At 38.5% G+C, this 16,358-nt stretch overlaps 1 protein-coding gene across 1 annotated transcript in view; it reads left to right on the forward strand.

Moving 5' to 3' along the window:
* The window catches only part of LOC146064391 (maltase-glucoamylase-like), a 210,397-nt gene that overhangs the window by 132,425 nt on the left and 61,614 nt on the right, over window positions 1-16,358 (forward strand). The window contains exons 39-44 of the mRNA XM_083177838.1: window positions 3,936-4,052; window positions 6,562-6,710; window positions 9,989-10,073; window positions 11,318-11,374; window positions 13,585-13,709; window positions 15,703-15,791. Of these exons, the coding sequence (XP_083033964.1) occupies window positions 3,936-4,052; window positions 6,562-6,710; window positions 9,989-10,073; window positions 11,318-11,374; window positions 13,585-13,709; window positions 15,703-15,791 (622 nt within the window). The remainder of the gene's footprint in view (window positions 1-3,935; window positions 4,053-6,561; window positions 6,711-9,988; window positions 10,074-11,317; window positions 11,375-13,584; window positions 13,710-15,702; window positions 15,792-16,358) is intronic.

Consider the following 16,358-nt stretch of genomic DNA (forward strand, 5'->3'; position numbering starts at 1 on the left):
ACTTGTATCAAAATTGGTGAAACCCCTGGGGGTTTGAAATGTACACTATACCCCTAGATGAATTCCCTGAGGGGTGTACTTTGCAAAATGGGGTGACTTGTGGGGGGGTTCCACTGTATTGGTGCTTGGGGGGTCTTGCTAATGCGACATAGCACCCACCAAAATTCCACCAGAATCTGAGCTGCAAAATCCAAAAATCACTCCTTCCCTTCTGAGTCCTGCCATGCACCCAACTGGTATTTTTTGGTCACATGTGAGGCATTGCCGTACTCGGGAGAAATTGGGGCACAGATTTTGGGGTGCTTTTTCTCCTTCATACCTTCTGAAAATGAAAAATTTTGAGCCAGAACTGCATTTTTGTGTAAAAAAATGTAATTTTTCATTTTCACTGCCCACTTGTATCAAAATTGGTGAAACCCCTGGGGGTTTGAAATGTACACTATACCCCTAGATGAATTCCCTGAGGGGTGTACTTTGCAAAATGGGGTGACTTGTGGGGGGGTTCCACTGTATTGGTGCTTGGGGGGTCTTGCTAATGCAACATAGCACCCACCAAAATTCCACCAGAATCTGAGCTGCAAAATCCAAAAATCACTCCTTCCCTTCTGAGTCCTGCCATGCACCCAACTGGTATTTTTTGGTCACATGTGAGGCATTGCCGTACTCGGGAGAAATTGGGGCACAGATTTTGGGGTGCTTTTTCTCCTTCATACCTTCTGAAAATGAAAAATTTTGAGCCAGAACTGCATTTTTGTGTAAAAAAAATGTAATTTTTCATTTTCACTGCCCACTTGTATCAAAATTGGTGAAACCCCTGGGGGTTTGAAATGTACACTATACCCCTAGATGAATTCCCTGAGGGGTGTACTTTGCAAAATGGGGTGACTTGTGGGGGGGTTCCACTGTATTGGTGCTTGGGGGGTCTTGCTAATGCGACATAGCACCCACCAAAATTCCACCAGAATCTGAGCTGCAAAATCCAAAAATCACTCCTTCCCTTCTGAGTCCTGCCATGCACCCAACTGGTATTTTTTGGTCACATGTGAGGCATTGCCGTACTCGGGAGAAATTGGGGCACAGATTTTGGGGTGCTTTTTCTCCTTCATACCTTCTGAAAATGAAAAATTTTGAGCCAGAACTGCATTTTTGTGTAAAAAAATGTAATTTTTCATTTTCACTGCCCACTTGTATCAAAATTGGTGAAACCCCTGGGGGTTTGAAATGTACACTATACCCCTAGATGAATTCCCTGAGGGGTGTACTTTGCAAAATGGGGTGACTTGTGGGGGGGTTCCACTGTATTGGTGCTTGGGGGGTCTTGCTAATGCAACATAGCACCCACCAAAATTCCACCAGAATCTGAGCTGCAAAATCCAAAAATCACTCCTTCCCTTCTGAGTCCTGCCATGCACCCAACTGGTATTTTTTGGTCACATGTGAGGCATTGCCGTACTCGGGAGAAATTGGGGCACAGATTTTGGGGTGCTTTTTCTCCTTCATACCTTCTGAAAATGAAAAATTTTGAGCCAGAACTGCATTTTTGTGTAAAAAAAATGTAATTTTTCATTTTCACTGCCCACTTGTATCAAAATTGGTGAAACCCCTGGGGGTTTGAAATGTACACTATACCCCTAGATGAATTCCCTGAGGGGTGTACTTTGCAAAATGGGGTGACTTGTGGGGGGGTTCCACTGTATTGGTGCTTGGGGGGTCTTGCTAATGCGACATAGCACCCACCAAAATTCCACCAGAATCTGAGCTGCAAAATCCAAAAATCACTCCTTCCCTTCTGAGTCCTGCCATGCACCCAACTGGTATTTTTTGGTCACATGTGAGGCATTGCCGTACTCGGGAGAAATTGGGGCACAGATTTTGGGGTGCTTTTTCTCCTTCATACCTTCTGAAAATGAAAAATTTTGAGCCAGAACTGCATTTTTGTGTAAAAAAATGTAATTTTTCATTTTCACTGCCCACTTGTATCAAAATTGGTGAAACCCCTGGGGGTTTGAAATGTACACTATACCCCTAGATGAATTCCCTGAGGGGTGTAGTTTGAAAATGGGGTGACTTGTGGGGGGGTTCCACTGTATTGGTGCTTGGGGGGTCTTGCTAATGCGACATAGCACCCACCAAAATTCCACCAGAATCTGAGCTGCAAAATCCAAAAATCACTCCTTCCCTTCTGAGTCCTGCCATGCGCCCAACTGGTATTTTTTGGTCACATGTGAGGCATTGCCATACTCGGGAGAAATTGGGGCACAGACTTTGGGGTGCTTTGTCTCCTTCATTCCTTGTGAAAATGAAAAATCTTGAGCCAGAAGTGCATGTTTGTGTAAAAAAATGTAATTTTTCATTTTCACAGCCCAGTTGTACCAAAATTGGTGAAACCCCTGGGGGTTTGAAATGTACACTATACCCCTAGATGAATTCCCTGAGGGGTGTACTTTGCTAAATGGGGTGACTTGTGGGGGGGTTCCACTGTATTGGTGCAACATAGCACCCACCATTCATTCCACCAAAATCTGTGCTGCAAAATCCCAAAAACACTCCTTCCCTTCTGAGTCCTGCCATGCACCCAACTGGTATTTTTTGGTCACATGTGAGGCATTGCCGTACTCGGGAGAAATTGGGGCACAGATTTTGGGGTGCTTTTTCTCCTTCATACCTTGTGAAAATGAAAAATTTTGAGCCAGAACTGCATGTTTGTGTAAAAAAATGTAATTTTCCATTTTCACATCCCAGTTGTACCAAAATTGGTGAAACCCCTGGGGGTTTGAAATGTACACTATACCCCTAGATGAATTCCCTGAGGGGTGTAGATTGCAAAATGGGGTGACTTGTGGGGGAGGTTCCTAACTTTTAGCACTTATGGTGCCTAGAAACCTACATGGTGCCTAAAATAAAATCTCATAAAAAGGAGGCTCCAAAATCAAGTAGGTGCTCCTTCTATTATGAAGCCTGTGGTTTGGTCAACGTGCACACTAGGGCCACATATAGGATATTTTTGAAAACAAAAGAATTGGGGGAATCAATTTTTAGTCACATTTCTCTAGTAAAATCTACTGTATTCGTTAGAAAAATGTATTAAAATTGAAACTCTGCAAAAAAAAAGAAATTTTGAAATTTCACCTACACTTTGTTTTAATTCCTGTGAAACACCTAAAGGGTTAACAAACTTCCAAAATGCTGTTTTGAATACTGTGAGGGGTGCAGTTTTTGAAATGGCATCATTTATGGGGGTGTCTCACATACAAGTCCCTCAAAGTCACATCAGAACTGAACTGATCCCTAAAAAAATCAGTGTTTGAAATTTTCTTGAAAATTTGAGAATTTGCTATTCATATTGTAAGCCTCCTAGTGTCCAAAAAAATTAAAAGGAAGTTGAAATAATGATGGAAACATAAAGTAGACATATGGTCTATGTTAGTTATTAACTATTTTGAGTGGTATGATTATTTGTCTCACAAGCAGAAAATTTAACATTTTGCAAATTGCTAAATTTTCCATTTTTTCACGATATTTTGGTATTTTTCACAAAAAAACACAGACTGTATCGACCCAAATTTACCACTAACTTGAAGTACAATATGTCACGAGAAAACAATCTCAAAATCACTGGGATAAGTAAAAGCAAAAAAAAGTTATCCCCACTTAAGTGAGACATGTCAGATTTGAAAAAAAGGGCTCTGTCATGAAGGCACAAACTGGCTCTGTCATGAAGGGGTTAATATTATTTCATTGGAGGGTATTTCCATAATACAACGATGATCAAAATCCTGCAAAAGGATGTCCACCAAACTAGTTAAAAGTAATAAATAAAGTAATATACTAAATAAAAAATCTGAATCACCAGTAATATGTAAATAGCAGTTATTTTAAATAAACTTTTCTATTAAAAAATAAAAGTAACTGGTTCATATTTTTTTTTTATCTAGACTGGAGCAGACATTTGTGGATTCTTCCAAAATACCACCCGAGAATTATGTGCACGTTGGATGCAGCTTGGAGCATTTTACCCATTCTCAAGAAATCACAATGGAATAGGATGGAGGGTACATTGTACTGCAATTACGTGATATTTAGTACAGAAAATAGTGACTGATCAATGTTTTCCTCTTTGCTCAATGAAGAATTTGATTATGAACTTTATGTAATGCTACAGTAATAGCAGTCACTATCTTCTAGATATGTTGATGCTGTTATGGCTGTTTCAGGATAGCTGGTTATAATTACTCTGTTACTTTAATTAGAAACAGAATCAGCATTATTGGCCAGGTATACTTGCATATACTAGGAATTAGATTTGGATTGCTGTGCAACAGCCGGTTAGGTAACAGTCCAACAGTGACAGTACAGATATACATAGCACATACAGGTATACGCTAGATGGACCCTGGGGATTATAGACACAGGGGGACAAATATTCACTGAGCAGCACAGCGCCTAGGCAGCCATCAGTGGCACCACTGGTCATTGCAGCATGTTATCACACAGGGAGAATGTACAGAAAAACACACACACATATATATATATATATATATATATATATATATATATATATATATATATATATATATATATATAAGGGGGGACATATTTGGCTGAGCTGCACAGCTCCTAGGCAGCCATCAGCTGTGCCATCTTGGTTAAAGTTGCTTCCAGTTCAGCAGCAGGACCTGAATAGGCCATTTTTGTTATTCATGGTGTGTTATGTTTGAGTCCAGATCCCTTGGAAGCTGGGGGGGGGGGTTGGCCACCATGTCTGTGGGCCTTGATTGGTGCCACGGCTGAGCAGTAGGCCAGAGTGCGGGAAGGGGGGGGTGAGGCAGGGGGCCGAGGCTGGGCCTGCAGGGAAGGGAGCTGCTGCGGGTGTCTCCTCAGTCACTCCTTCTGACCTGCTCCTGAAGATGAGCCTGCGGCGCTGGCTCATATTTTGTAATTTAAAGCTGACTTTAGGAAATCTACTATAATGAGTATAATCAGGGGAACATTGGACATAGATTTTGTTTTTGGAAGGGCTTCATGTGAACAGGCCAAATCAATTCTTAGTAAATACAACAAAATTAAGCAGGATGATTATGTTCAGTGGCATCAATGATGGGCAAGTCTAGAGTGACACCAGACTTGCTGATATATCTGCAAGCTATATCGGCGTTGGCTGCAGGTAGGGTGGCCAATCCCAGGATCAGGATCAGCGGGATCCCGGTATTTGGCCCCTAAAACGCAGAGTTTCCAATCCCGGGATTTCGGGATTAGACTGCGCATGCGCAGTCTAATGCCGGCCAGCGTCTGAGCGTGTGCTCAGACACTGCCCGGCTTCTCCCTTCCCCGGCAGTACATCCCTGCGCAGCGTGACAAGTACAGAGGTCACGCTGCGCAGGCCAAGCAGCTGCACAGAGCCAGTGTGGCTCTGTGCAGCATGCGTTTGCCCCTGCCCACCAACCCGGCTGGCTCCCCAGAAGCCCGCCCCCCCCAGCTCGCTGCCTGCCCCGCTAGCCGCTACCCGCCCATCCACCCACCCTCCAGGCCGGCTCCCCGCCCATCCATCCGGCCGGCTCCCCGCCCATCCACCTGCCGGCTCCCCGCCCATCCACCCGCCGGCTCCCGTGACGCTCGCCAACCCACCCGGCTGCCTGGCTCCACAGATACCCGGCTGGCTGGCCGGCTGCCCACCCACACACCCAGCCACACCGCACCCCAGCCCACATGTAAGTAAATATGCGGGGCGGCCGGGGTGCGTTTTTTAAATTAGGGAAGCCAATCCCGGGATCCTGGGAATCCCGGGATTGGGCATTTTTCAATCCCGAAATCCGGGATTGAAAAAATGCTCCGGGATTGGCTTCCCTAGCTGCAGGGCTGTTATTTTCTGATACAATACTACTACTGGTGGTTTATTACTGGGCATTACTATTACTGCAGCAACAATGGCCAAGAAATCACAGAGTAGTGCAAGCTAGAGGAATTCCATTTCATATTCTTCAAACTTTGAAAACTAATAAAGAGAGTTTGAAAAAAAAAAAAGCTTTGCATTTAAAGCACCCATTGCTCAGCAGTTCATCCAGAGGAATAAAACTCAAATATTTATGTACTGCAGTCAGACACTTACTATATCACATGAGCTATATGCTCCTTTATAATAAGCCTTGGAATTCTAGCTGTATGAAGCTAGTTGTAATTATTACTGTTGCAGCTGAACATTTTTGAGCTGGTTAATTGGCTGATTGCTGTACTCACTGACAAATTTGGGGATTCAGTGTACAGTATGTAGTCATACTAAGACATATCAAACTATATCTGTTGAAGGTGTTTTCATTGTCCTGTAATTTACAATGCTTTGTATCATGAATTTACCAGGATATTAATTTGCATGAATTCTTTAGAATTTTGAATATTTTTTCATCAACATGATCTGGACTAATCAATTAATAATAGAATACCAAATAATATTTCTGTGATAATTGACATTAGGTGAAAAAGTTTGTACAATTACTATTGGGATGTGTATGATCACCAGGACTATAAACATTACTGAAATATTTACATGTTCTCTTTTTATTGTAGCGACAAGACCCAGTAAGCTTTGATCCAGATTTTGAAACTCTATCAAGAGATGTCCTGAATATAAGATATACACTTTTGCCATACTTGTACACATTATTATTTGATGCTCACACTAAAGGCTTCACTGTGGTGAGACCACTACTACATGAGTAAGTAGCTGATTTAATTGTATAGTGTAATAGTAAATACATTTATACTACATGTAAAGATCTGGAGTTCTGGAATATACATTTACACATTAAAATAATTAGAGATCTGTGCTCGTTTGTCAATTAATTCAACATCTTAAAAAAAATAGAAAAGCTTTTAAGATGCATGAAGACTTTCTGATTTAGGTGCAATTTGCTAACATTATTATTATTATTATTATTATTAGTAGTAGTAGTAGTAGTAGTAGTTGTAGTAGTAGTAGTAGTAGTAGTAGAAGTAGTAGTATATACTATTTGTAGTAGTAATTTATTGTAATAATTTTTTTAGGTATCCAAAGCATTATGCAGTATCTGAAAATCTTCAGCAGTTGTATTGCTTCTGTGCTTAATGCAGGCCATATATCATCGCCTCAGTTCCCCGATTCCTCTAAACTAGTGGTTCTCAACCTCAGTCCTCAAGACTCCCACACAGTTCAAGTTTTCTAAATCACTCAGCATGTGCACAGGTGCATAGGTGCCGATTCTGTGGGTGCTTGAGGGCCCGAGCACCCACGGAAATTGATGAGCACCTATCCGCTCAGCAGCGGCCCACTCGCCCATGTCCCACTGCACTCCCCCTCCCTCGTCGCTGGCACAGGTACTGTGTGGGCATTTATGTACCTGCACTGTGGGGGCATTTATATATTTTGGCACTGTTGGGGCATTTATGTATTTGGCACTGTGGGGGGGGGGGATTTTTGTACCTGCACTGTGTGGGCATTTATGAATACACTGTGCTGCGTAATAGAAATCAGTATTATTTTGTGACGACCCTTTCCCATAAAGCCACTCACCCATATTTTTGGCTTGAGCACCCTCCAGTAAAAACATATATCGGCACCTATGCACAGGTGCACTTATTACTCACTGAGACATTTTAAAAGATTCACAGGTCGAGCTAATTATTTCACTTGTGATTCTGTGTGGAGACATGGAAAACATGCACTGTGTGGAGAACCATTGCTCTATACCAGTTCAATCTGTTGATCAGCAACCAAAGCTGCCAATTGATTACATTGTTGATCGTGATCTGTTTGGTAATGAGGGAGATTCAGCATGTTCAAAATTCCAAATTCAACAATTCCCATCATATGTTTGAAATGGATTTGGAATATAAGGGAAATCCAATGATGATTTTCTGATCATGGCAGCAGCAGATCAGGGAATTGGTGCACTATATCTTAGATGTATGGACCTATTACGAGTGGAAACAGGTATTTTGATTGCACAGGTATTAATGAGACACAAAAGGAGGTGCTAAAAAATATGGTTTATAAAAATTATTATTCAATTTATATACTCAGTTTGGGCTGGATAATGTTCAGTCTGATGTTCTAGAAAACCACGCCAGTCATTATAGTGTCGGGCATCAGGTTTAGGTATACGGACACCATCTGCAGTTCAGTCCCAGAATGAAGCTGACATCAACTTACAACTGGCTTCTTAAATATTACCAACTACATGCAGCTCTCTAGAATCACTCCTATATAAATTTTTCACATCCAATAAAAAGGAACAACTCTCAAACTCTTGGTATTTAAACATTACATTAATGCTAATAGAGAGTAAGGGACAGTGTTGCCTCAATCATAGGTGCAACTAATAATATAATTTAAATGCTTATTTGCATAACAAGGTGGGTGGAGACAAGTTTACCTAATATTGAATTACTCTACAACTCAAATAGCTTGTCTGTCTAGACCGTGTTCTTTGTTCTTCATGCAATACACTTTTAAATCAGCTTGTTGCATGTAAGTATATAACCCTAAATGTACACCATTTTATATCCTTGTGAGTATCCATATCCATAAGATCTGAGATTTTGTCCTTGAAATAACTGCATTGATCACCTATGAATTGATTTGTAGAACAGCATCACTTGCCTTAAAAACGTATTATTATCCATCCAGAGTATAGGTTCTTTCACATGCTGAAGAAAGCATGTTATGTCAACTAGATTTATGTTCTGTTAAAAAAAAATGATATAAAAGTATTTTTGGAACAACTTCATCTCTGTGTATGGATCTTCTCTGGGGCCAACAAGTAGTTGACTCAACTTTGGAAAAAGTTAACAATGTTTAGGCCAGTCATGAATGTCTTCTTTCTAGCACATGAAACAAGTAGGTATCCTTCCGGTCTTCTTCTTCTTTTAAAGGGTAAACAAGCCACAAGAGACTTAGGAGTTAATGATTCATCCTTATATAAATTAGTATGTTTACAATCATTGGCCAAAAACTATGTCAATTCTAAATATGAGAAATAAAACCAATGTTAAAATGTTATGAATGACATTATAAAAAGTAAGGTTAGTCTTATTTTTAAATATTTTACAATTTATCCCAATTTACAAATAATAAATTAATGAAATACTGGAAAGAATGACATGAAAAGATTTCAACATGGGCACCACCCTATTTAACTGTATATGCTGTATATGCAAATAAAATATTTGTATACTGTATAGACTTCTGGAGTATTCTGCACTCACATCACATCTTATGAGTTAAATATTGTGGTGCACCTCCAGTGTACTACATTGGATTTCAAACTCATTCTCAGCATTTCATACAGTTCATGTTTTCAAGCTCACCAGTGGATCTTTAAATTATGACAGTTGGTAATACACCTATGCCTAGTTAGGTGCTTTGAACTTTTAATGTGCCCATACACTGGTCCAACTTGTCTGAGGCACAAGTTGGACCTGATTTCCCTTGGACTTCCCTGGCAGCTCCCCAGGAGTGCTTACATCTGATTTGGCACTTGATGTACCATTTTTACATGTAATTTATCGCGTGCAGTATAATGGATGTAAAAGGACTCCCAGGTTGCTGCCGGGGAATTCAAAGGGAATCGGATGCGATACATCGCAGGTGCAGCATGTCCAACCTCCAACTATGAATCAAAGTGCATGGGACCGCGCATTGCAACCAATGTCAAGCACCTGCAATTTGGCCACTTTTTATCTGATTTCTCATCCAGATGCATTTAAATTGGATGGGCACCTTTAGAGGTTGTAAAGACGGAAATAGGAAATAGGAAAATACAATTTACTATTGTTTATAATTTTTTCTCTTTAATTTGTCTGCAATTAGTTATTACAGCAAGTAAGGTGTGGCTTGCCTACATTCATTTTAAATGGATCAATTGATATTAAAACTATTACTTTCCAGCCTAACAGATTAAGTATTGCTGTTTGGATGAAGACATAAAAATGACAATAATATTTTTTTTTTTTTAAGATTCATTGAAGATAGGAAGACCTGGGATGTATATAAGCAATTCTTGTGGGGACCAGCATTCATGATCAGTGCTGTGGTTGATCAAGTGAGTAAAGTCATAAACCTAATTTAAACTTTAAAACTTAATATAAAACCATCTGATTGTTCCAGTCATTTTGAAATAACAGAACAAAATTATCTACCATTCAATCAGCACTTCTTTTATATGTATTTATGTGTTTAGATATTTGATAATTTATAAATTATGATTTATTTAAGTTAGTTTGAAATCGAATATAGCTCTTCAGCTCTAACCTCCTACTTGGCGTAACATGCGGGCGGCGTGCACCATTTATCATTCCATCTCTGTTTTTGACAAGCTGCAAAGATTTTTGCTATGAGAGCTTAATTCTTTACACTACCTATGGTGACTGTAGTGAGATTTTTCCTTGTTTTTTTTTTGTATTATTGATTAATTATAATTTGCAAGTGGTACTAATTTATGTGCTGTGGAAATTTAACAAAAATGTATTATAAAGGTACATGATTATAAATAATGTATATGTTTTTAGCACACTGATTGGTCAATGAACTTTTGGGTCTTTCCATGAAAATGTCCTTTTCGTGTAACGTTTGTTACCAGTTTTCATGACAAGCTTTGCGTCAAACTTAAAGCATATCATGTAACACACAAACAACATTAACTTTGCACAAAATATTCAAAACACATGCTCAAAAAATGTAGTTAACATGATCTGCTTGGTCAAAATTTAACATTTTTACCATGGAATGACCCTGCTAGCATTTAAGCTTCCTTCAAGATTTTTGCACAGATTGTATTTGAATGACATTCCTGTAATACAGTCTAAGAAATATAATACTATAATTAATATAATAAAATGAAACCTAAATACTTAATCAGAAAATTATAGTCAGTCCAGGCTGAAGGCTATGTAAGCCAAAATGGGGTTGTAGACTGTCGTTCTTTTAAGTTTCTGGATGGGTGAATATACAATAAGTGCCCCCCATAATCTTTAACACTTATTATGCTACAGTATATGCTATGTTCTGCATCGCAGTCTGGATATGACTATGTTTTCGAAAAATTGAATTAATTCTATTATAAGGAGTGCTGCCTGACATATCCTTTGGATATTAAGTTTTTCTACATTCGAATGAGGATTCTGCACATAGCTGTCCTAAATATTTAATGTTTGTGGATCTCTCAAGTTATATATATATATATATATATATATATATATATATATATATACGCATACACTCACACACACTAAGCAGATATAGCAGCAATGTAAAATATAACTTATATATGTCTTTATCTATTCCTAGGGTGGTACAAGTGTAAATGCTTATTTTACAGATGCAGTTTGGTACGACTATCACACAGTAAGTACTACATGTGTGTGCATTTATTTAAAACTAAAAATAATCTGATATAGAAGGGTTTTAACAGTATCCTATAATGCAGAAAAATGTTTTGCTAATATAATGACAAAAATATGTATGGCAGAAAAAAGGTTTTCTACCTTTTCCAAATGTGAGATTCCATTCAGCTAGAACAGGGGTCCTTAAACTTTTTTGCTCTGGGACCCCATTAGACAATAAAAATAATTACGGGACCCCAACAAGTGAAGGCAGAAGGTCATCACCTCACAGGTGTCGTCAGCAGACAGCACATATATGGCAGCACTGGAGGCACAACATGATGTGAGGAGACTAAAATAACAGACAATTCAACAGACCTTTCAGACTCCTTGAATCACTGTCTGAGATTAGAAAAGCCATTAGCCTGATGGTCAGCAACATGGAGTCGTGACCCCATGATGAGTAGTTCGGGACCCACTTTGGGGTCAGGACCCACAGTTTGAGAACCGCTGAGCTAGAATGAGGATCCATGCATCTGCAAGCAGAAAGGCATGCCACACACAACTACCATAACTGTTATCATTAGTATCAACACTTATGATTTAAAAATAGTAAACACAGTTGTTTGACAATAAATGGCTTCACCCAACCACTATCCATGAGTGCGAGAAACGTTTGTGAGTTATAATTCATATTCTCTGACAAATCGCCAGAAAATCACAACTTCTCCTAGGGTATGTAAACTTATGAGCACAACTGTACATATTAGTCCTTTTTTCAAATTTAAAAAAAGTCCACATACTGTATCTAAAAGCATAGCCTACAAGTCTCTTAATTAAATGCCTCTTGTGGACTACATCATTTACACAATGGGCCCTACATGTAAAAAAAAAAACACATTATTTTAAAAGGGGCAAATTCAGGTGAATTGGTTGCTGCTAGATTGTTGATATTTAATGCAAGGGGCTGTCCCTGAGTATTGATGAGGTGTTGGTATTGGATGCAGAGAGGGGTGTGTCTGGGTGCTCCAAGGATGTTGGTATTAAATAGGCGGGCTACTATTTTTGAATGTGTAGGGGTGGCAGAAAATGTGTATAGGTGTTCCTGGGATGTTGCTATTGAATCTTGGTGGGAAGGCAGCATATATTTAGCTGCCGCTGGGGTGTTAAGTATTATAAAACAAAAATGACATTTTATTCCCAGCGCACTGCAATAAGCCATCAAAAACAGATCTGCACTGTATATATTAATAATATGCACATTTGCAAATATATTATATGGTAAGCAACCCATCACCACAAAACAAATTTCCTCAAATATATCTCTGGCATTGGGTCATATGGCACATGTATTGTCCATGGGTAAAACACTAGGAGAAAAATAGGAAGTAAAGGGGATCACTAAAAGTCAAGGACAAAGTAATAGGCAAAGTTTGGAGGGGTGTGTCCTGAAATTAAATTGCTGTATAAAAATAAATTGGTCCCGTTTTTGTGGTCTTCAAACAAAGTAGGTACTACTGTATATTGCCTGCATGATAGAAAAATATATTTGTCACTGCATGAAGTTCAACATGGTTTGTCCTGATGCAAAGTTACTCCATTGCTTTGATCTCAAGTCTGACGCAATGTAAAAGATCAGAACATTTTTTTTACTAATGAACTTGAAGGTGGTCAATAAGGAACTTATATTTGCCGATTTCATTAAGTTATGTAGATTTGTTGTCACAGAGAAAGAAAATGCTTGAGAATATATAGACAAAATGGCAATCTCAGCTGTGAAAGGTTTTATTCCATTTAATGAATGCCTATTTTCTGTAAGCAAATGTGGCTACAGTATACAGTATCTGCATATGAAATATAACGTTAAAGTATTTCCCAGTAAAACACTGTAACGTACAGTAGCATTTTGCACAGCTGCCATAACTTACAGAATATATGCATGATGCATATAATGTTAATCAGCAGAAGCTGCTTGTGTGTCTAATTTGCATCACTTTGTGAATAAGACCCAATGTACTGCAGAAAATAACACGAAAAGACACTCATTGCCGCAGAGTCACATGAAGCTCAATTGTTATGTACAATGAAACTTGTAACATATGGAAGATAGATGTATGTGGACATACAGTATCTGTAGGCATCATTATTTCTAGTGTCCACAAATCATTCCCCTACAATTCAAAAATAGATATTTTAAAATGAATCTGAGAGAGGTTTGTAATTATCTTTTAGGGTATTAAAGAAAATACTAGTCGTGATTGGAAAGTGCTGCAAGCGCCAATTGACCATATTAATCTACATGTTCGGGGAGGCTACATTTTACCACAACAAGCTCCTGCCTTTAACACACATTTAAGGTATGTATTAAATGCATCTAATATATATGCATCATATATATATATATATATATATATATATATATATATATATATATATATATATATATATATATATATATATATTATATAGTATAAATACAGAAAATGCCAATCATATCAGAGAAATTTAAGAGTGATTTTGTGGTGCTGATCCTCAAATTATGACATTGGTTTTGTTAGATTAGAACTGATTTTTTAGATACAAGGAAAAAACCTAAAAGCCACAACAGACAATGGCAATCGCTAAACTGTCATTAGACAGTGGCTAATCATATGTAGGGGCAGGGCCGGTGTAAGGCTTCTCAGCACCCTAGGCAAAACTTCAACCTACTGCCCCCCCCCCCCCATACTGCCACCAATAACAATTTTCCAACCCCTTAATACATACTTGCCTAACATTCTGGAATGGCAGGGAGCCTTCCAAAATTCAGTGGTCCTCCCAGCCACCCAGGCAGGTGGACAAGACCCCTGCTTTCTCTGGGGGACCCCAGAACCCTCTCCTTTGCCACCCACAACAGAGTACAGGAAGGGGGCAGCAAAATAGGGAAGTATGCCTCAAGAGAAAGTATGGAGGTGAGGTTGTTAAGTACAACAAGGATCCTCACAGACATCCTTGATATTTTGATAGGCAGACTTGGTGGCGCCCCCCTAGATCCTGGCGCCCTAGGCAGCTGCCTAAAGCTGCCTAGTGGTAGAGCCGGCCCTGTGTAGGGGAGTGTTCTACAATGATCAAGAAGTGAACACCTAAAATATTATTGTTTCTCAGAACGTTTTGGCATGCATTATGGCTGAATTGGCTATTCTTTGGGGATACAGTATACATTAGTTGAAGAAATAGAGCCAATTCGAGAAAATAACTATTTTCATTTTTAAATTCAGCAATCCCAATATACCCTAAATACATAAATATCCTTTGAAACTAACACAGTTGTGTTATAAACTGTATCAACTAGTTGCCAATTGGGAACAAAATTCTGGTAATGTGTGGCTGCAAATGGCAATCAAATATTTTCTGCCAAACTATTTTCCACCAAATGGCTAAAAATGGTCATTCTGACAGATAAGTTAAATCAATCAGATTTTACCTACTTTTTTAAATTTCCATTTTTGTCTGAGCTTATTGCAATTGGCTGGTTGGAAAAAAAAAATATGTAGGTATATAGTCAGCTTTAGATTTGTTGTTCCCAGAACCTGGACAAAAGGGGCATATGTAAAATGTTAGTAATTCGCAGCAACTTATTCAATATACCTATGTAAGTAATCAGAATCTGCTGTAGTTTGTTTACTGTCATTGCCCATAACGTCTATTGAATTGCTGATGATAGAAGATTAAATTTCATTGACCCGTGCAACATTTTTACAAGCTACTTGCTTTTAATGTCAAGGAACAATCCATCCAGTCCATATTCCCAGTAATCCTGAATGGCCACATACTGTAGCACTAATCCAGTATTATAAGGCCAAGCTAGATGCTAACATACAGTATGTACTGTACAGTACCTTTAAATCAGGCCCACTGAAATGTTTCCATTTTTCAGCAAACTAAGGTCTTCACTTAGAGTTAGCATCAAATACAGCCAAAGGGTCCAAACTAGCACCTGGACAAAACATGTTTCAACTAGGCCTCAGCAACCCCCCTGATTCTATGGACTGCGTCAGATACCATCCATAAAAGCCAGATTGGACTGTGCAAAAGACCTTTGGGGATGACTGCAGTTTTGCAGCATATAGGTAAAATCGCCACTGCTCCCATATCACAATGTCAAAAGTTATAACTTACATAATAAAATAGTGTTGCCAAGGTTCACAACTGAACATTGTAGCTAGATTTAATTGTAAAGGCCCATTACAGTACTTTAGCTGCTCAGTTAATGTTAATTCACCAAACTGCAACAGCAAGTTGCAGTCATATCAATATTAAATTGTTATTTTTATATTGTTATTTCAAAAACATCTTCAAAACTTTTTCCAGTCGCTTAAATCCAATGAAACTTCTGGTTGCTTTGGATGACAATGAAAATGCCAATGGACATCTTTTCTGGGATGATGGTAAAAGCATTGGTAAGTACCTACACTTTACAATATTACAATTTATTTTGTTTTTATTTGTTCAGAAACATATCTGGATAGTAAACAGTATATTAAATTATGTAAGGAAAGATGTTGCATAAAGAGGTAGATTTACAAATTTATAAATGAATCATGTATAAAAATCTGTAATTAAGGGGGAAATTTACTAAAGGAAATTTGTAAAAAAATAGGTGTATTTGTATCCAGAAATACACTTATTTTTGACATTTACTATCCCGAAAAAACGGCAATTCGTATTCATATTGATGTGCTATCAATACGAATAGGAATTGCCGTATTTTCGGGATAGTAAATGTCAAAAATAAGTGTATTTCTGGATACAAATACACCTATTTTTTACAAATTTCCTTTAGTAAATTTCCCCCTAAGAGTCTATCCTCATATTCATGCACACATACAGTACAATTACTCCTTACCTATAGGATGTGCACAGATGCAGTGTATGTCCTATACAAATGGTGTTAATCAAAGTGGGATGCATCTCTGTGGGATTCAGCTTAGAGCAAGTTACATTGGAGAGAGACAAATTACCAATCA

Source organism: Crinia signifera, chromosome 3 (genome assembly GCF_055691185.1).
Source record: "Crinia signifera chromosome 3, ASM5569118v1, whole genome shotgun sequence".
Taxonomy (NCBI): domain Eukaryota; kingdom Metazoa; phylum Chordata; class Amphibia; order Anura; family Myobatrachidae; genus Crinia; species Crinia signifera.